Raw genomic sequence first — 20,232 nt, forward strand, 5'->3', positions numbered from 1 at the left:
ATTAGGTGATCTATGAGTTTAGTTGGTTAATTGTTTACGCTTTCTGATGCAAAGAGTATCATACTTCTGGCATGGAAGACTGATGAGGATGTAAGGCTTCCAAAATACTCTGTAGTGCTTAAGTAGATGACTGTTCCTGTCTTCTGAAATAGCAAGCAGGGGTTCTTCTGGACATTATGAAAGACAATATAAATTAATCAGCACCGCAGTTTTCTAGAGTTGCATCCACGAATGTTGATGTAAAGTCAACCTGTGAGGCATCGACCCTTGCATTCAATCTTTGTTTGGTCAATAGATATTCCACCTGTGTTGAGTGCTTTCCTTTGGTTCAGCCTTATTGATAAGAATTCCCAACATTATAAAGCACTAGCTGGTACTTCTCTTTAACAAAATTCTCTCTTGATAAGACTGAAAATTAGGTGCATATCAGATTTTGATGCCATTTTTTTTAAAATTTAAGAATTAGTATAGGAGAAATCCCAGCAAAGCCCCGTCCCTTCACTAAAACAAGGAGAGAGCATTTCACTCCTGATATGGCAATGGAACATGTTCCTGAAAATTTGACCTCCCATATGTATGAGGGACAATGCATGTATCAAGTCTTTTCATGTCTCCCCCAAGAACATGTTGGAGATAAAATAATAAGGAAATCTACAGTAGCATGCAAGCATGTTACGCAAAGAATCTTGTAGGTGTTCTTATTTTGCCAAACCTCCTTACATAAATACCAAAGCCAATCACTTGCAAGGAACACTGGGGCCATTATAAAACGTGCCTACTGACAATAATGTCATTCCATCTTGCAGGATAAATGAATTAAAAATCATATCAAAGAAATTTTGTTGGAACAACCAAGGAGGCATAAATATGTAGGAGGCATATCCAAGGATGGTATGATGATGGTAGACAAATTAAAAAAGGAATGATAGATGCTATACAAGAGTTCTGGTTATCCTCTGCTGGAAATCGCTGCAGCATGACCCATAACCATGAATCTTAGTCCGGCATTTCTGTGCAAAAATTAAGAATGTCATACTCAACTCTAAATGGTATTTTAACCACTAATCTGAACTCAGCAATTTTAACAGACGGCTGTTTTCATGATCAGTTCTCTTTTTTTTTTCCCCTTCTCGAGCAGATAAGAGAAGGAATTGGGTTCATCTCCAGATTTTGCTGTTTGGTTATTTGCAAAAACTTGCAACAAATACCAGCTCCACTGAAAACATAGGGCACCAACTAAACATTCCAATTGTGAAGTGGACCGCTTCAAATCACAATATAGATTGGCAGTGCAAATGGGTTTGTATCAAATCATGCTGCTTCTCATACAATAGGTCCAAATTTATTGCACTTAGGACAGGCAGGCAATCCATGCTGATTAGGCTTCAGATAATGCACATTTGGTTGCCCAACTACAAATCCTCTTTCAAGCTGCCACCAGTTGGCTCACCATTCCTGCCCAGATTTATCCACTTTAAAGCTTGCAGCAGTCTATACTTTGCGTACTGAGTTCTCCAGATATTGCTCATCAATCCAGGTTCTGGGTCTTGGTGGGCAAAGGATTAGAAAAACCTTATATGATCACTACTAATGTGTAATAAATGAAAGGCATGATGGCAATGAGATGTTGAACAAAATTGCCGGAAACTGATCAATAAACCAGCTAGAACAAGATAAATGGCATCATCCAGGTAACCTGATACAGAACAGGTACATCAGTATTTTGATGTCTGGGTTCATGATCTCAATGATTTTTGATTGGGTCACCATACCTCATCTCATTAAAAACAAGGTGCACCACATATATCCGAGGAAAGTTGTAAAATGGATTACATCTATCGAAGTCATAGTCCCTATCGACGACTGATGAAGGATTTCTTCAACAATACCATGTATTCCAAGTCACTAATGGAGCACAGCTATATAAGCAAATTTACATGGCATATATCTTGCAGATATGAAAGGACAGTCAAAATCCAACCTTCGCAGGAATACTGCTGTACTTCTGGCTTTGTAAAGTTGAAAAATGTTCACTGAGGCTCTAACTATTGAAGCTTGGATGTTGAATAACTCGTTAAAGCATCAAGGTCTTGCTGAACTTGAAGATTTGTAACAGGAAGTTGTCTCTGTCTGCACAAGCAGAGCAGCCACATGTGAGTTATTTTCCACAAACCCATAAAAGGTTTATGCATTATGCTAACAGAAGACATATTTCAAAGATCATATAACCTCAGAATACAAAGAAAATGTGGTAGTCTACAAAAACGTATTAGTAATGCTGCAACATTTAGAAGTGACGTCCATAAATGTCATGAACATAGATAGCTTTGGAAGGTAAATAAGACAATTACAACTATAGAAGCAAGAAAATTCCACATTCATCTATCAATAAGAGGGATTCAAATAGAATGTACCCTTCACTCGCACGTCTGCATATGATATTAACCTTTTAACACTATGTATTCTGATAATTCTTCTTTGAGACCGAAATATGACCCTTCTCCAACCATAAATTAAGAAATATATGGTATTTTTGGACCCATCTTGATATACCATATTCGATCCTAGCATTCAGACAATGAGGAAGCAACGATATGCATCGACACAATGAACATTCTTTCTGGAAAACTATTGGTCGATTAGTTTTCCAGTTCTTCAAAGTCCAAAGCCCAAATAGGTAGGAGGTCATAAATACAACACTTGATTACAATACATGAGAGCCCAAACAAGTTACATGAACTCCACTTCTCATGGTTCAACAATGTAACTTGAGGTATTTTAAGAACAGGTTGCCACTTTCCGGCTATTTAATTCGCAGTTTATACATGTTTTCTACCTCTTGATCATGCATGAATCTCCAAGTGTGAGTTTCTAATTTCTGATACATTCCGTTCTCAGTATGGACTGCTTGCTTAGTTCGTATTTCAGCTGCCCATATGCATATCTGGAATCTATGTGTGGTAGCAGTTACCAAATTGCATATGCCTTCAACCATACTCTTCCATCTGTTACCATGTAATCCTGCAAGAGAAGCGTGTATTTCTACATATATTCCTCGTCAGTCTATGTTTTTTCTTTCCAGATATGCATCGACACAATGAATATTCTTTCTGGAAAAATATTGGTGGATTAATTTTCAGGTTCTCCAAAGTCCAAAGCCCAAATAAGTAGGTCATAAATACAACACTTGATTACAATACATGAGAGCCCAAACAAGTTACATGAACTCCACTTCTCATGGTTCAACAATGTAACTTGAGGTATTTTAAGAATAGGTGGCCACTTGCTGGCTATTTAATTCGCAGCTTATACATGTTTTCTACCTCTTGATCATGCATGAATCTCCAAGTGCGAGTCTCTGATTTCTGATACATTCTGTTCTCAATATGGACTGCTTACTGAGTTCGTATTTCAGCTGCCTAGATGCATTTATGGAATCTGTGTAGTAGCAGTTGCCAAATTACATATGCCTTCAACCATACTCTTCCATCTGTTACCACGTAATCCTGCAAGAGAAGTGTGTATTTCTTCATATATTCCTTGTCAGTCTATATACTTGCTTTCCAGATATGCATCGACACAATGAGTATTCTTTCTGGACAAATATTGGTGGATTAATTTTTCCGTTCTTCAAAGTCCAAAGCCCAAATATGGAGGTCATAAATACAACACTTGATTACAATACATGAGAGCCCAAACAAGTTACATGAACTCCACTTCTCATGGTTCAACAATGTAACTTGAGGTATTTTAAGAACAGGTTGCCACTTGCCGGCTATTTAATTCGCAGCTTATACATGTTTTCTACCTCTTGATCATGCATGAATCTCCAAGTGTGAGTTTCTGATTACTGATACATTCTGTTCCCAGTATTGACTGCTTACTGAGTTCGTATTTCAGCTGCCTCGATGCATTTCTGGAATGTATGTGTAGTAGCAGTTGCCAAATTACGTATGCCTTCAACCATACTCTTCCATCTGTTACCACGTAATCCTGCAAGAGAAATGTGTATTTCTACATATATTCCTTGTCAGTCTATATTCTTGCTTTCCAAATGTGCACTTTTGATCTCATTGCGTGTATATATATATATTCAGCTTGCTTTAAATGTACTTTTGAATTAGTCTACTCAATCTGAGCATATATTTTTGTTTTCTTAGTATGTAATCTACTTTCTAAACTTGCATTTGGATGTACAAAGGATAATGATAAACACTGCATGGGTTTTAAAAATGGAATTTCTGATTCTATGTTGATGGCTTTAATATCTTCAGAAAAAACCCCAAAGACATGAACACGAAAATTTGACTCAGAGTGAGATTTTCTAATATCCTAATTTCCTTTCTTTCCTGGAGCACCTTAGTGCAATTAAGAATGCTATAATGGGGCTGCCGGTTAAGCCCAGGACTTGGGTTGGAAATTATGGGCACAAATTCTAGGTTGCCGGCCAGATACCAAGCTGAAGTTGTTGAAGCCCAACATACTTTCAGACATGCTTGAGCCTAGGCCAAGGGGAAAAAGAAAGAAATTGTAGTCTGGCCAAAAAGACATTGTCTGGCCAAAGTCTGAACCTGACCTAGCCCACCAAAAACCATTCAATTATGTGAACTAACATCCCTTATGCAACACCATGCTCTGGGAAGGCACTGGCTGTTCAGGCTTCATGTGTATGTTTGTAATAGGCCTGCCTGGCTACTCTGGCCGAATAGGTTCAGCCTTGTTCTTCGTCGGGTTCAAGATCAAGCATACCTCAACCTGCAAGCTGGCCCATTTGCTGATACCCCTGTTTGTAGCCTAACGGTACATTGCGAACATTCTCATCTCTGAAATTTTTATAAATTTTTAAACTTTATCTAGCATCATTTTTATACAAATGTTCAAAGCATAGTCCAACTGTATTTTCTTCTTGCTAAGAATGCAGTGTTGTTGAAGGCACACCAGGCGCTCGCCTGGGCACCTAGGCAATGCGAGGAAACCCCTGAGCACCTCAACAATCCCCAGGTGAGGCAGGTTTACTAATGCGATGCCTAGGCGAGCGCCTGAGACAAAACGAGAGGCATTCAGGCAAGCCTCTCTCTAATGTCCAGCGCTATTCTACCTATGCTATTTCACCCGTTATTTCATTGCTCCGTTAGCTTTATTTTGATGCTGATTTTGGTTTGTTGGAGACCTCATAAACAAAAGGCTACTCTAGGATGTTCAATGGTTTACTCTCTTATATTATGTGCTGCTCAGAAACATGAAACAAGTTTTGGAAGTGGTATTGAAGCTGTTTTATGATGTCCAAAATGTTTATTTTGCTGACTTTGTTTAAAAACATGTTATAGAAAGTGGTAATTTAATGAGACAAAAGATGTGAAACATGATATCTAATATTCAGTATGATCATGATTTAGCGTGTTGAAACTTGAATAATTAACCTTAAGATATTTAACTTGTTTTCAGATGCAAATAGTATTTATTTCCATTGTAATTATTAAATTTTTCATAGGTTGGCACATTGCTTTCTTTAGGCAAGCAACTTTATGGTGCCTAGCACCTCAGGCAATATGGGATCTTGGTGCCTTTTGCTTTTGAGAACCTTGTAAGAATGTGCACCTGATTTCTATAATATAATCTACTTCTAAATTTTCCTTGTTTTCATGCGTACGTTTGTTCTTATTTCTTGTCTTCTGGTAATAAAGTGCATTTTTTCTGGTCGGTGAGAAATTCAGCTTTCCATGCATGTATCTCTGCATCCTAGATGTGCATTTCTGATATCCAAGCATGTAATTTCTATGCCATATTTATCTATAGGTTAGCACTCGAAAACACAATGATTTTCCTAAACCAATCTATAACTAAAATAAAATTCTCCAGCACACTTCCTGGTCAATCCTTTAAGCATTATTAAAAGTTCAAAACTATTTTCAGACGCTTCCTCTTGCATTTGGTCACTATGTGCTCTTGTTAGATATTCTAGCAGAAAAGAACTAGGACTCTAATCACGGAACAAGGCCTACCATTTTTTATAGACAACTGCTTGCGCTTCATTTCAACTTAATAATTATAAAATTGCCACTTATGGCTAGCCCACAAAAAAAAAATAAAGGGGAAAGAGGCTAATTGAAAGAGTACATTTAAGATCTCATAAAGAATTGTAAAAACAAGGACTTGTTATCATAAATTTGCTTGACCAAGGAATAATTTAGATTCTATGAAAGGACCCAAGTCATAATGCACAATCTCCGTATTATGCTTAGGGCTGAATTAGTAGGTTAGCTAACCAGTGTTTTAAACTGCGTGGCAAAAGGCCATCGACTTTACCGCACCGCATATGCGGTCCCTTGACCACACCGCCTATATCGATTTTTATATACTATCATACTGCATATGGGCCGAGAAGGCAATCGACTTAGCATGATGTGGCTATATGAGTGGCTCAATTAGCATTATGGAGCCAAATGTGTGTCCCACTCTTATGTGGGCCTATCTGGATGAAGCAAGCCCAAACCGATGACAAAGTCAAATGTGGGTTTCAATTATGTTATAATAGTTACTATTAATATTAAGTACTAAATAATAAGCACTAATATATCAATTATCCAGAAATGTGTTATTATCATAATTATTGTTTTTATTGTACTTACTATATTTTATTTACTTTTTTATAGTTAAAACTACTGACCGTATATGCGTCTGTATAGCACATATGGGTTATGCTGCCTGAATACCGCAGCCGCCTTTTAAAACACCGTAGCTACTTGAACCACAAACCTAAATCCTCTCTCGTCAATGCATTCAGATTTTTTCTCACTTTCCATTGAATTAATTTCTTGAAACATTTATATGACTAAATATTCATGCAATTGCTGCATCACAATTTCGGCTCCCATAAAATCTGACAGCTTAGCCGTATATATAGATTCTGAGAGCTTCCTTGGAGAACTAGAAAGAACTCATAACAAAGGAAAGGAACAACATCTGAGGTTATATTGCTAAGATCAACCTTACAACATCAAGCTGTTTAAATTACAAATGAACTCCATCTATTTCTCTGCTCCGGCATGCCTCCTTTATCAATCATCAGACACTTACATTTCTTACACTCTTGACCACATTATGCCAAACTGGAAAGATCCATATATATATATATATATATATATATATATATATATATATATATATATATATATATATATATATATATAAGCCAATTGTTGTCCGCAAATATATGATGTTTTCAATTACGAATACTCAGAAATTTATTCAGATTCCATATACTAAGATAATGATTAAACGCATCATACAAAAAAAAAAGTAAATAAATACATCAGCAATAGGCAGCACTAGCACTATGCACATGTGAAGCATACGTATAGTGCTTTGAATTGTAAGTGGGCAAGGGCTTCTGCTCTCTGCCTAATGACATGCAAAGATGTGCTGTTTCCTACACTAGAGGAAGGGAATGTCATAAAAGATGACTTAGAAGAGTCTAGCAAGCAAGAGACCTACCTCTTCTGCACCTTGTGCAACTTTGAAGTCCCTGCAGGGGACCGAGGCTAAAATTGAACATAAAAGGGGCAAGACTACCTGAAGGGGTATTGGAGGCTTGGGGAGTCATGCAAGAGTTCCCTCTATATGGTAGTTAAATACATACTTATTTTATCTTGCATCAATTTTGCATATCTCATTAGTTTCATATAATTACGAGTAACTTAAACAACTATTCACAACTGCAATTCCACAAATTTTTGCTGTTCACTAAATTGATCGATATATGTTCTTCTAAATATATGTTTAGGAACTAACTTAACCTATAATAGATAGATTCTGTTATCTGAAATACAAGCAAAAGGTATGTCTGAACAACCACAAACTAAAAAAAGAAAAAAAGGAAAAGAAAAAAGTTAGGGATTTAAGTGGGTGAATATATAAACATAATGCAATCGACCATGTCATGATGCTACAACCTCATCATTAAAAAAAAATGCAACAAATTATTTAACAACGTCACAAGCCATTAGAATGTCTCCATATACTTTGTTGAAAGAAATTAATTTTAAATAGAAAAAAACGATTGGGACCAAATTTTTTTCTATAAGAAAGAAAAGGAGCTGATTTGTACTCCTTACCTCCATATTTAACGTATCCAAGGGTTTTGGATAAGCATCTTTTATCTATCTCCATTGGAAACAAAACAACTCACAATCTGCAAGGAGAGAGAAAATGAGGCACAGTAAACCAGTAACCAATATAAAGTCAATAAATAACAAAAGCACAATAAAGCAGTCTATCTTACATCAAATCATCTAATGTCATGCTCCATCAATGGTTTTTTCGATGCCAGATTCTTTACATTCTTACTGGATGCATCTTTTCTAGGTGTGACTTTTCCAAGCTTTTTGGTTTGCTTCTTTTGTGATGTTATAAAACTCTGCAAAGTTTGCTGTCCCATCTTTTGCTTTGCAGAGACAACTTCATTTACAGCCTTCTGAAGTGCATCTTTTGCAACCTTATAGAACTCTGCGGTTGTTGCCCCCTCCCTTGCACATTTAATTGCATCGCGACAGAGATCATTGTACCTTGAGGTTGAAGGATCTTCACAATTACCTCTGAGCTCAACACCATAATCATCCAAAACAGCACCACTTTTAGCATGTTTTGTCCATCGTTTCAAGATGTAATCTTTTGGAAGCATGCGGACACCATTGATGATGAAGACTCTCAAAGCATGTCTACACAAGACACCAGACGACTCAAACATGCAGCAGCTACAATGTGCTTTGTTTTCAGAGGCATTAAAGGTGACTCTGCATGTCTCTTCAGCATCTTCATTTCTCAACACTTGATACTTGCTAATTGCTCCATCTTCAATTTTATCTACATGGTAGCCCAAGGATTCAACAAATTCCTCCTGAAACCTGTTGAATATTGTCCTTGTGTAGATTCCAGCTGCTTGTTTTTCCATTGGTGAGGCAGTCCTCAGAAATGGCTTTTCAAACAATGTAATGAAATCTGCTTGGGCTTCTTTTTCATACCAACTTGCTGTGGCCTGTCCAAGTTGCCTAACAGCCACCCGCAAAGGGGTCTTTACCGTGCAATACTTTTCAATAACCTTGTCAAGGTTTTCACATCTTTGAGATACAGATTCTGCTGCAAGGAATGTTTCCTTCAAGTACACTGGAACCCACTGCTGGCGAATATTGTATAAGGACTGCAGGTATGCATTTTCCTTCAGGCCATACTTATCAATTATTGCATCCCAACATGACTCGAATGATTCCCTTGTTTCTGACTCATCCACACATTTCTTCAGTTCTCCTTCAAACGGGGTATGTACAGAATACAAATCAGGCAGTTCTTCCTGGATGGTATTTAAGACATGCTTCTTGCAAAAACAATGATGGGTGTTTGGTAGTACTTTTGCAACTGCTGCTGCCATAGCCCTATTTAGTTCAGTAATTAACGACACTGGATGGAATGCAGGCATTGCTGCAAGCCAATTTTCAAAGAGCCAAACCAATGATGCCTCTGACTCATCGACAAGCAGTGCACATCCAAAAACAACAGGTTGGAGGTGATGGTTTACACCTGTAAATATAACAATAGGCATCAATTCCTTGTCATTTTTGTATGTCATGTCCAGTCTAATAGCATCACCAAAGTAGTAGTAGGCCATTCGGGATTTAGCATCAGCCCAAAAGATATTGGTCATGCAAGTATTATTTTCAACCTGTACTGCATAGTAAAATGCAGGATTCTCTGCCTGTGTTTTCTTGAAATATTCAAGAAGATTTTGAGCATCTTCTGGACCCAAGTCATTGTATCGAATCTCTCTAGGATACCGTGAATCCTGACCATTTAGCAGTAGATTGCGAGTATCATCAAAGTTCTTCGAAATAACAAGTATCTCTCCTTGTGAGCGAATGCATCGCACCTTGCTAGGCGGTGAAGGTGTCAATTCATGAGTATGCTCCAGCACAAGTTTAGAAACCACCCACACATCACCATCTTTCCGAATTATCTCAAATAATGCCTCACAACCTTCCTTGTTGGGATCTTGAATTTGCAACCTCTTGCTATCATCACTGTTGTTGTCCCTTCCCGAATGGTACCGATGCTTTGAACACACAAGTTTCAACATTTTGAGGGATTCATCATGCAGCGAACGACGAGACTGACGAACACGAGCTTCAAAACCCACGCGGCTAGCATATGCATAGTAGTACGTCTTCGCAATCTCGAGAGATTCAAACTCCATACCGAGATATGGATCTATCACAGCATCTCCTTCTTCTGTAGCAATATAGTGCACCCTGCTTGGCATCCCAACTTCATGATTATGCTCCTTCACAAGCTTTGTCACAACCCATTTCTCATCACCTCTTCGAATCACCTCAAGCATTGCTTTGCACCCTTCCCTTATGGATGCTGCCCTTTTTCTTGTCTTCTTGCCAGCAATGATGCGCTTCTCCCTACTGAACCCTTCTCTCGAACACACAAACCTCAACATGATAACAGACTCATTGCACTTCGATCGCCTGGACCGTGCGATGCGGACAGAGAACCCAATACGGCCAGCATATGCAATATAGAAGGTCTTTGCAGCCTCCCCTGATTCAAACTCCATACCCACAAAAGGATCCAACCTTGGATCCCCTTCCATGGCAAACAGCTCCCTTCGGACGGACTGCTCAACCATCTCAAGAGGCGGTTGTCGCTCCATGTGGTGGTGGGGGGGCATTGGGTTCTGCTCTGGCTCGATGACATGGGGGCTGACACCCAGCGTTGCCCAAAAATTGATGCTATCATCTTCAAGGTCCACATGGTGCTCCATCAGTCCACTGTCACCATGGGGGTTGCCATCCATCGTTCTGAAAATATTCAAAAATCATGAGATCTCAGAAGCAATCGCAAAATCATTTCTTCAATGTTTTTATATTAAGACGACTGGATGGGACCAGATTGATGGAAAAATTGCAACTACAAATAAAGAAAAACAAAATTTGCAATAAACAAAGTAGAGCTCTATCAGCCCATTGCCACTGTAGGGGTTGTCATCTATCATTCTAAAGAAGAATCAAAACCCCGCGACAGCTTAAAGGTAATTAAAGAACCACTCTTTTCATGTCTCCACAGTCAGACAAGTCGAATGATATCGGACTGATGGAGAAAATGACTATAAAAGAGATCAGCAAATAATAGATGGCAGTTCTGAAAAAGAATCAAAAGCCTAAAGAGCTCAGAAGTAATCAGAGAAACGCTTCTTCTTTTTCATAACTGGACAACCATAGGAGCCGAGTGTCATAAGGTTAATGGCAAATTTGCAAAAGAAAAACTGTGAGACAATGAATGGCAGTTCTGAGGAGGACGCAAAATCCTAGAGAGCTCGGAGTCAAACAAAACAACAATTTTTCCATTTATCAACAATCAGCGAAGCCAAGGGCATCATATTGATGGAATACTTGTCATAAAAAAGACGACAGCGTAACAAATTGCAGCTGTGAATAACAGTAAAAGCTCAAGAGAGCCTAGAAGTAATCAAGAAAGCAATTTTCTATGTCTCAACAATCAGCGGAACCTAATGGCATCTGGTTGATTACAAAATTGCAAGGGCAAAAACAAATATTAAACTGCCCTTCTGAAGCAGGATCAAAATCCTAGAGAGCTCGCAAGTTACAAAAAACAAAAAAAACTTTCCGAATGGCATCAGAATGATGGAAAATTTTCGACAAAAAGATCGCGAAGATAAGAAAATAGCAGCTATGGAGAAGAATCGAAACGCCAGACAGCTCAGAAGTAATTATAAAAAACATTTTATCATGCCCCTGCGATCAGAGAACCTGAAAGGCATCAATTTGACGAGGGGAAAAAAATGCAACAAAAAGAATAGCAAGCCACAGAATGGCAAGAACTATCGACAAATCCAAACAGAATAACTCCGGAAATCTAGGGCATGCCCAAAAGTCGATCGAGAGCAATTATTTATCCATAAAAAGAGTAAAACCAAGATCAAAACCCCAAAAGCAGGAAATTACAAAGAAAAGATGAGAAGAGAACAGAAGTGATGGACAGAAATCAAGAAACCCTAGATGGAAAGAAATCAACGGAGATCAAAGGGAGTAACCAAAAAAGAACACTTAAAAAAAAAAAAAAGATGGACAGAATTAATAGGAAGAGATTGGGGGAAGCTTTCTCTTCTCTTCTTACTTGCTTCGCTCGCTGCTGGGGTTGTCTCTTAGGCTTCTCCGCTTGGCGGCTGGGGCCTCTCCCCCTCCCACCCGATGATGTGAGGATAACCCTAAACTCACCGCATCGCAGCGCAAACCGTGATGCAATTAAATTCAGGGCTGGAAATTAATGGGCCGCCATTGTCCTGTGAGAGCCCGGAACATGTTGGGCTGGCTGCCTGAAATCTTTGTGCCAAGTGCCTGAGCGACCAAGTAACCTATTTATAAAACCTAAACCATGTAATTGGTGACCGGATCCCACTTTCCACCGTTCTTTTAAACTTTTAAGTACCACTTCCTCACATTCTTGCTGATATCATCATGATGAAGAAGGTAGTGCCACGTAAGCTTATGTTGCAGGTCAGGCTAGCAGCCGTTTCTAGCCATGCACTTGCGGGATTTTTAAAGCACCTTTTTATTTAGATGGGAGATATCATGTGGAATAGCAAATTGATTGTCCAAAATTAATTGTGTCACTGCAATAACTGTTGATAGGGAAATTTCAGTCCTGAATTAAGTTGTCAAATTATTGCCACATATTATTATAGGTCAATAGCAGGGATCAAAGCTGCCCAAATGATTGTCTGCCCTACAATATGTATAGAAAGTGCACACTTGTTTGCTAATAACATCAAAGGAGGGCAATGCTTTATCCTCTCTCTATATATATTATAAGTCATCATAGATAGTTGATTCCACATAATAAGGGATGATTAGTAGCATCCTACATTGAAGGAACATTTTAAATTATAATAAATTATTATAATTTTTTGCTCGTTTATAACAAAAGTGCACTTGCAATAAATATAAAACTTTTTATAACTCTTTCGAATGTAGATAAGCAACTTTCTTGCTAAACCTAGTAGTTGTTGATATGCCTCAAAGTCGACCACAGCCCGTGCAAAAGGCCGCTAACCAACAATTGCCACGAAATATCTTAACCGACAGCCAAGGCTGACCATGTGGTAAGTCTAGGAGCACACAGGTGGCTTTTTTAATTTCAAAACCTCCACAGCTAGCAACACCTTGATTACGATTTTGGACAGTTTCCAAAATGACACTAGTGGAATGTGCAGAAGTCTGCTAGTCACAACCGACCCATGTGTCGTGCTAACCTTCGCCTCTTCAATCCACTTTCTATGGGACTTTCCATGCAAGTGCTCGGTGACCTTACAGATCATTATACTGTCACCTATCGAGAACCTCCTATGTTTTTTGAGTATCACTTTAACTTAGACATCGGAGAGTCCTCCATCGGACACACTCTAATAAGAGGATTTTTTTTGTATTTGTTGCTTTAGATCGGAGCTTGGTCATGGATAAAAATCTCGGATGCAATCATCTATTTCGAAGCTGCCTCAAATGGACCGTGGCTTCGCACAATCCAAGCAACTCACCGCCGAGGCTTCCAACATCTTCCCTTACATATGGTTCAAGCTGATCCTCAGCGGCAACGGCTGTATATATGAAGACTATATACGTGCTATTTTTCATAGAATCTTGGCTATCCTTATTTGTAGGAGGCTTGGCATCGGGCCGTGCATTCGATATCTATGGGAGGGGATACAGATCGAACGGCTGCTGTAACTCAATCAGGCCGCCCCACACTTCCCTCTCCGATCTGCTACAGCTTCTATCCATTGTCCAACCGAAGCGCTCGCAGGCAGGTAAGCTGCGACCGCAACCGAAGTGGGAGGGGTTTATGGGGCCAAACAACCAATCGGTTAAAATCCTCGCCGATCACCACCTCTCCTTTCCTTCTCCCATTTCCTTCCTCTCCCCTTTCGATCCCACGCCGAAAGAAGTCTCGTCCTCAGTCCTCTCTCTGTCTCTCTGCAATCCAGCTGAGGTCTCCTGCTTTCCCCTTTAACTGTGTCGCATTTTTTACTGTTCTTTCTGGAATTGTTTCTTTATTTCGCGTTGTTTTCCATGGATTCTCTCTCATTTCGTTGTTTCCCTCCTCAAAATATATTTGTGATGGGTTTTTGGCATATTTTCTGAACCTTTTTTTCCCTAAAAATTCCCTGGTTCTGTTGATAAGTCTGGAGGTAAAGCTCGTGTTTTTGGCATCGGATGCGAGGACTTTCCGCTACCAAATTGGAGGTGAAGTTTCCAAGGTTTTTTTTCTCTTAATTTTTATTTTTCTAGCGATCTGGTTATACGATTTCTATGCTCTCATCTGTTAAGATAGTTTCTTTTTTTTTTGACTTAATTTTTAGTTAATTTCATGTCTGGTTTCCAAAACTAAATCTGTGGTTACTGTTTTTTGATTATTTTGCTCCAAAACACTAGGTCTTAGAGGGGCAATCTCAGATGGAATTGCAAGCATCTGGAAATTTAGGTTTTTGAAGCTCCCGACGGAAAATTCATTCGTATCAATCTCTGGGAATTCAATTTGTTGGGAAAATGGCAACACAAATGCCATGCTTTACGCCATTTAGCCGACAATGTTCGGTTGGAGCTCTTCAGATTCCTGGAGGAAGAGTTTTAGCTGAGAACTGGACTAGTAGAAATAGCTCACTCGAAATGCTCGGCAAAGGACATGGTCTTCTGGGCATGGTACAGAGTGTTGCTTCTTGCTCTTCTCGTGTTCAGTGTTCTGCTAACTCTCACAGCATCAGCTCATATCACAATAAAGATCGTTTCTTGAATCTCCACCCGGAGGTTTCCTTGCTACGAGGGGAGAAGAATGACACGGTTATTGATTCAAGGAGAGATTATGTGGGTGATGATATTGCTGAGACCTTAGGAGGCTCGTCGGTTCAGGATGATTATAATGAGGCCAAGATCAAGGTCATTGGTGTTGGCGGTGGGGGTTCCAATGCTGTCAATAGGATGATCGAAAGTGACATGAAGGGTGTGGAGTTTTGGGTTGTTAATACAGATGTTCAAGCAATGAGGATGTCGCCTGTTTTTCCTGAGCATTGCTTGCAAATTGGTCAGGAGCTGACCAGAGGGCTTGGTGCTGGCGGGAACCCAGATATTGGTATGAATGCTGCGGAGGAAAGCAAAGAGTCAATACAGGAGGCGGTTTATGGTGCTGATATGATCTTTGTGACGGTAATCAGATATGTTGTTTGAGATATTGTTTTTATTTACAAGCCACAGTATGTTTTTCTTTGACTATAGTTATGTTAACTTTCTGACTGTCAGTATGATTGATTTTGTAGTATATCATGCATTATACCCTTGGCAAATTTTGTTGAGGTCAAGATGAATGTTGATGATGATTCTTCGAATGAAGCATCCTGTGCATAGCTTCTTTAAAGAACTGTTTTTCATGTTGAAAACAATTTTCACTGCTTGTAATTTTCTCAACATAATGCAGAACCATTGTTGCTTGTGCTTCAAAAAAAGGAAAAAAATAGGCATAAACATTGTAGATTACTAATTACTAATAGTACATTACTAAATAACCAATAATCTGACATGCATAAAATAACTTATATGCATGTTCACTAGCACATCTGCTATGTCCAACTTTTAACTGAAAGTTCTGCAGGTTAAGTATAAGATGGAACTGCAGAAGGCAGAAGTGTCCAAGAATTGCAGATTACAGCTTGCACCACCCCAAAGTAAATGTTTATAAGAAATTTGAAGTTTTATTGGGAAACATATATACATATGACATAACTTCTGCAGGCTGCTTTGAGAGATTTCCCTTAAGAGTGTTATAGCCTGATTGATCTATGGTGACATTCATCACTAAAACATTCCTTCCAGAGATGGAACCGAGGAAGTATTATTTGGTGGTGACAATTTTTGTGCACATTCAGTCTTGAATTTATCTTAGTAGTCACTGAGTTAAGCAGTATCTGCTTTCATACGTATTAATCTTTCTATTACCAGTTTTGTTTTGAAGCATATTATTTGGTGTTTCTGTTCTTCTTTCTTGTTTTCTGTTCTCCTTCTCTAATTCCAACTTATCACATCATTTTCCTCCCTTTGTTCAGTTTGATTTTCTTGTATTATGGGGTTACATGACTAGTAGAGTGAACAAAAAACAGGGAGCTTATCTTCATTCTATTAGTTAGCAAAGCCATCTCTATAGATGTATCAGTTCTTACCATTTTTCTTGAGATTTTAAGATGAAACCCTGTTTGCAGGCTGGAATGGGTGGGGGAACTGGGACTGGGGGTGCCCCTGTAATTTCTGGGATTGCCAAGTCAATGGGCATCTTGACTGTGGGCATTGTCACAACCCCATTTGCTTTTGAAGGACGAAGACGGGTAGTTCAGGCACAGGAAGGAATTGCAGCTTTAAGAGAAAATGTTGATACGCTTATTGTCATCCCAAATGACAAGCTGTTGACAGCTGTTTCTCCAAATACTCCCGTGACAGAAGCATTTAACTTGGCCGATGATATCCTTCGACAAGGTGTTCGTGGCATCTCTGATATAATCACGGTATGGATGTGTATCAATCCTTTTATACAATTAATTGGCTTATCTATTTCTTTTTTGTGTGTGAGTGTGCATGTATAAGCAACACTGGATCTATCAGCAGTTTTAGGTATTGGAAAGTTAGGATTTATTGGTTTCTCTCAAAAATCTGCAACTGGAAATATCCAAGAGAAAGGGTCATGATGAAGGTATAGTATCTAACAAGCTTTTGGGTTGCTAGGGTGATGAATAAGATAAGTTATAGTTCTATGTTGAAAGAGACTTAGTTCAAGGATGTTTTACAAATTTAGCTCGAACAAGTCCCATACGAGGCACAATAATGGCCTTCTATTAAGCTGTATACTCCAATTTTTTGGCTGCATCAGTTTTGCCAGTGAAAGCAAAAGAATAATGCCCAACACAACCTTAGCAAGGATAAATGCAAAAGTATCAATAGATCATTTCATGTGCCAGCCTTCAAGAAGGAAGCTATGCCAATCTATCCATTGATGTAACTCATCAATTTTCATTGGTCATTATTGACCAGTTCTAGCCAAAATGTAATTCTACCATCTACCTTGATCCAAACTGTAAGTTTTATTAGCAATGTAGTTTCTTCAGTATGGGCACTACTTTCAGTCTCACCTGAATTGGCTATACTAAACCTTAATAATGATGGAATTAGATTGCATATGGCCTTCACTTCCAACATCTTTGAACTGCTTTTCTAGACATCTATTTCTTACAAGAAGAAATCTAATGTGCTGATAGAAACTCCATGTGTTTATTGGAAAGACCTTTGAGCTAACATACTCTAGCATCTGATCAATGCATTATGTTGATTGCAGGTTCCAGGTTTGGTTAATGTTGACTTTGCTGATGTGCGAGCCATTATGGTAAATGCAGGTTCATCTTTAATGGGTATAGGAACTGCAACAGGTATTTCAGAGAAACAAAATTTTGTCTAAAACACTGATTTTTGGTGATTGTAATTGAAGCTTGGATCATGTTCTGTTGTAATGCTTTGATTGAAGCCTTGAGGGATTAAAACATCCTCTCAGATTCTGCTATGCGGATTCAATTCATATTTCACATTTGCATTTTTCGAAGTTAGTGCTCCTTTATTTTTCTTAGTTAGTACTTAAATGGTATATAGGAACCTGCTGATATAATTGTGGTAGCTATAGTTCATTTGAATAGTTAGATGGGTTGAATGACACCTTGAAGTGTATTGCAATTATAATGACTTGCTTTGTGGAAATGGAACATGAAAGGCTTATCATACAGCTTTGTTTTGGTTATCATGATGATAGTGGGTAGTGGGAGATGGGGTTTCATCCATGACTTTACCTCTTGCCTTGGGAATACCCTGCCACTCAGACTCTTTAAGAATTTATGTTGGTGAAATGCTGGCAATTTGGTAGGTTGTGAAGTTGAGTTTACTGTTAATGCTTGGTTTTATTCTAGACTCATTATTGAGAGGAGGAGACTGCTAGGAGCATGGGTACAACTGGTTTTGCTTAGAAGGAACTAGATGTGCTTTACATTCAGAATGTCTTTTCAACGGGAAACAGAGCCATATTCAGCTCCCAGTTAGATCTCTTGGTAGCTGGTTTTAGGATCAGGGATAAAAGGCTCAATTTTGGTAAATTACAGCTATACACTCTTAACAATTTACATGTAATGCTGTGTGCATGACTCTTATATGATCTTCTCATCTATTATTTTGCTTCTTCGAAAGAGTAGATCTATATGGATGAGTATTTTGATCTTAGCTGAGCAAACCATATTGTAAAATGTTTACATTCTATTAAAATATATTATGCATAATTTACATTACTTTGCAGGCAAGTCAAGGGCACGAGATGCTGCATTAAATGCCATTCAGTCCCCTTTACTAGATATTGGTATCGAAAGGGCTACTGGAATTGTTTGGAATATTACTGGGGGAAATGATCTAACATTATACGAGGTAGGCTACATCTGCTGCTTCTTTCCCCGTTAACTTCATAGCCTATTTACTTGTAGATATACGGTATAGCACAGATGCAATGGTGAATTTTGCATGTTTGGTAAGGAACTCTTTTTACCACTCTATAATGTATAAAATAGGACATTTAGTCCTAACACTGCGGATGGATGTACTGGTCTCAATTGATACCAAGCATTCACCTTGGAAGTCTGAAAAACCATCTAAAGATGGTGTACTGGAAAAACCCTGCCTGGTTTGTGATTTTGCAGTGGTATCTTTAAGAGAGATCGTAACTGTAGTTATATAATGTGCTCTGGTTCCATCTCCATCCCCAATATGTGTCTCCATCCTTCTCGTGAAGTGTATCTCCTTATTGCCTCCCCATTATTACCTAAAGAAAGGCATTTCTGAGGTTTGTCGAAAGATATATGTTCTTTCATTTCTGGTATATTTCACGAATGATCAATTGATCATCATATTGTTTACAGGTTTAAATATTTATAGCTAAGTTTATTGCTCCTCATGACTTGGGACGTTTTGATTTGTTCAGCCCTCAGCTGTTCCTTTCCTTGGATCCTCACCTGGTTAATTATCTGCAGGTAAATGCTGCAGCAGAAGTAATTTATGACCTTGTTGATCCAAGTGCAAATCTAATATTTGGAGCAGTGATAGATCAGTCACTCAGTGGTCAAGTAGGTTGGAATTTTCTAAGTTTATGTTGCATAATTTTGTACTGCAATTTTTTGTTTTAATGACAATCACAAAACTGGGCTATGTTTTTTTAATTCATCTATTATCAGATTAACTGAAAGATTTCAAGGTGTTAAATTAGTGCCACTCTTAAATTCCTACCGGGCTTTTGCAAATGCATTTTTTTTCGGTTACGTGCTAAAAAATAATTTTGGATAAAATATTGAGTAAATTATGATCTCTCTTTAAATGTCTCTACTTGAAATTAGTTGAAAAATGATGTACTAGACGCGTGTCATATCTATAGTTATGCATACATCACTACCAAGTGATTAAACTTCGTGGAGAAAACAAATGTGATGAACCATTATGGGTTACCTTTATGTTTTCATTAACAGACTCGTCAAGGACATAATAGACCACCCCAAAGACTAGCAAGTAAATATAGTCAATCTTTCAATAGTGTTATGATGATAATTTGTTGGTTGATTTTGGTTCAGGTGAGCATAACTCTAATTGCCACTGGATTCAAACGCCAGGATGAGCCAGCAAGGCGAACTTTGCAAGTATATCACACTAACCCTTGTCGTCATACATTTTGATTACGCTGATCCTGTTATCTTTCTGATACATCTTCCTCATATATGTACCAAAGGGTTCCCAATTCGGTCGGCCGACCTCATCTCTCACTGAAGGCAATATGGTGGAGATCCCCGAGTTTCTAAGGAAGAAAGGACGCTCTCGTTATCCAAGAGCTTGACAGGTCCCATTTTGTGATATACTATTTCACTGTATGTTTCTCTTGGTTCCCTGAAATCACCTCTTAGCAGTATAGCAAGGCAAGTCATGTAAAACAGAGCATTTTTTCTTTCAATTTAACAAAACTTTCTTTCTCCTATCTGATCTAAATAAAAAGCACAGCCGATTGGGGTTATTAAAGATTATTTGCTGTCTGTATTCCGGCGTTTCTTTTTCT

At 38.5% G+C, this 20,232-nt stretch overlaps 2 protein-coding genes across 5 annotated transcripts; one reads left to right on the top strand and one right to left on the bottom strand.

The window, feature by feature from the left end:
- Nucleotides 1-816: 816 nt before the first annotated feature.
- On the bottom strand, nt 817-12,301 carry LOC103703091 (protein FAR1-RELATED SEQUENCE 5-like). The gene is made up of 5 exons (XM_026802986.2): nt 12,193-12,301; nt 8,282-10,856; nt 8,115-8,191; nt 1,773-2,130; nt 817-1,696 (listed from the first exon to the last, which is right to left on the bottom strand). The coding sequence occupies exon 2, from the start codon at nt 10,850-10,852 to the stop codon at nt 8,288-8,290; it is 2,565 nt and encodes an 854-aa protein (XP_026658787.1). The 5' UTR covers nt 10,853-10,856; nt 12,193-12,301; the 3' UTR covers nt 817-1,696; nt 1,773-2,130; nt 8,115-8,191; nt 8,282-8,287.
- Nucleotides 12,302-13,850: 1,549 nt separating this feature from the next.
- LOC103703093 (cell division protein FtsZ homolog 2-2, chloroplastic-like) lies at nt 13,851-20,200 on the top strand. Of its 4 annotated transcripts, none has more exons than XM_008785802.4 (9): nt 13,852-14,061; nt 14,254-14,329; nt 14,505-15,272; nt 16,319-16,618; nt 17,443-17,533; nt 18,442-18,566; nt 19,166-19,258; nt 19,757-19,822; nt 19,912-20,200. In XM_008785802.4, the coding sequence occupies exons 3-9, from the start codon at nt 14,619-14,621 to the stop codon at nt 20,014-20,016; spliced, it is 1,434 nt and encodes a 477-aa protein (XP_008784024.1). In that variant the 5' UTR covers nt 13,852-14,061; nt 14,254-14,329; nt 14,505-14,618; the 3' UTR covers nt 20,017-20,200. The 4 variants fall into 4 exon arrangements, with proteins under 4 accessions (XP_026658790.1, XP_008784024.1, XP_026658789.1 ...); XM_008785801.4 differs by having other exon boundaries at nt 13,853-14,061; nt 14,254-14,315; XM_026802989.2 differs by having other exon boundaries at nt 13,851-14,315; nt 19,166-19,262.
- Nucleotides 20,201-20,232: the final 32 nt, after the last annotated feature.

Source organism: Phoenix dactylifera, chromosome 10 (genome assembly GCF_009389715.1).
Source record: "Phoenix dactylifera cultivar Barhee BC4 chromosome 10, palm_55x_up_171113_PBpolish2nd_filt_p, whole genome shotgun sequence".
NCBI classification, from domain to species: domain Eukaryota; kingdom Viridiplantae; phylum Streptophyta; class Magnoliopsida; order Arecales; family Arecaceae; genus Phoenix; species Phoenix dactylifera.

Bases quoted from the DNA above. Each gene is read 5' to 3' on its own strand.
- LOC103703093 (XM_026802988.2), top strand. From the start codon at position 14,619: ATGGCAACACAAATGCCATGCTTTACGCCATTTAGCCGACAATGTTCG. The intron at 15,273-16,318 runs GTAATCAGATAT...CCCTGTTTGCAG, and splicing joins CTGATATGATCTTTGTGACG to GCTGGAATGGGTGGGGGAAC. The intron at 16,619-17,442 runs GTATGGATGTGT...TGTTGATTGCAG, and splicing joins GCATCTCTGATATAATCACG to GTTCCAGGTTTGGTTAATGT.
- LOC103703091 (XM_026802986.2), bottom strand. From the start codon at position 10,852: ATGGATGGCAACCCCCATGGTGACAGTGGACTGATGGAGCACCATGTG.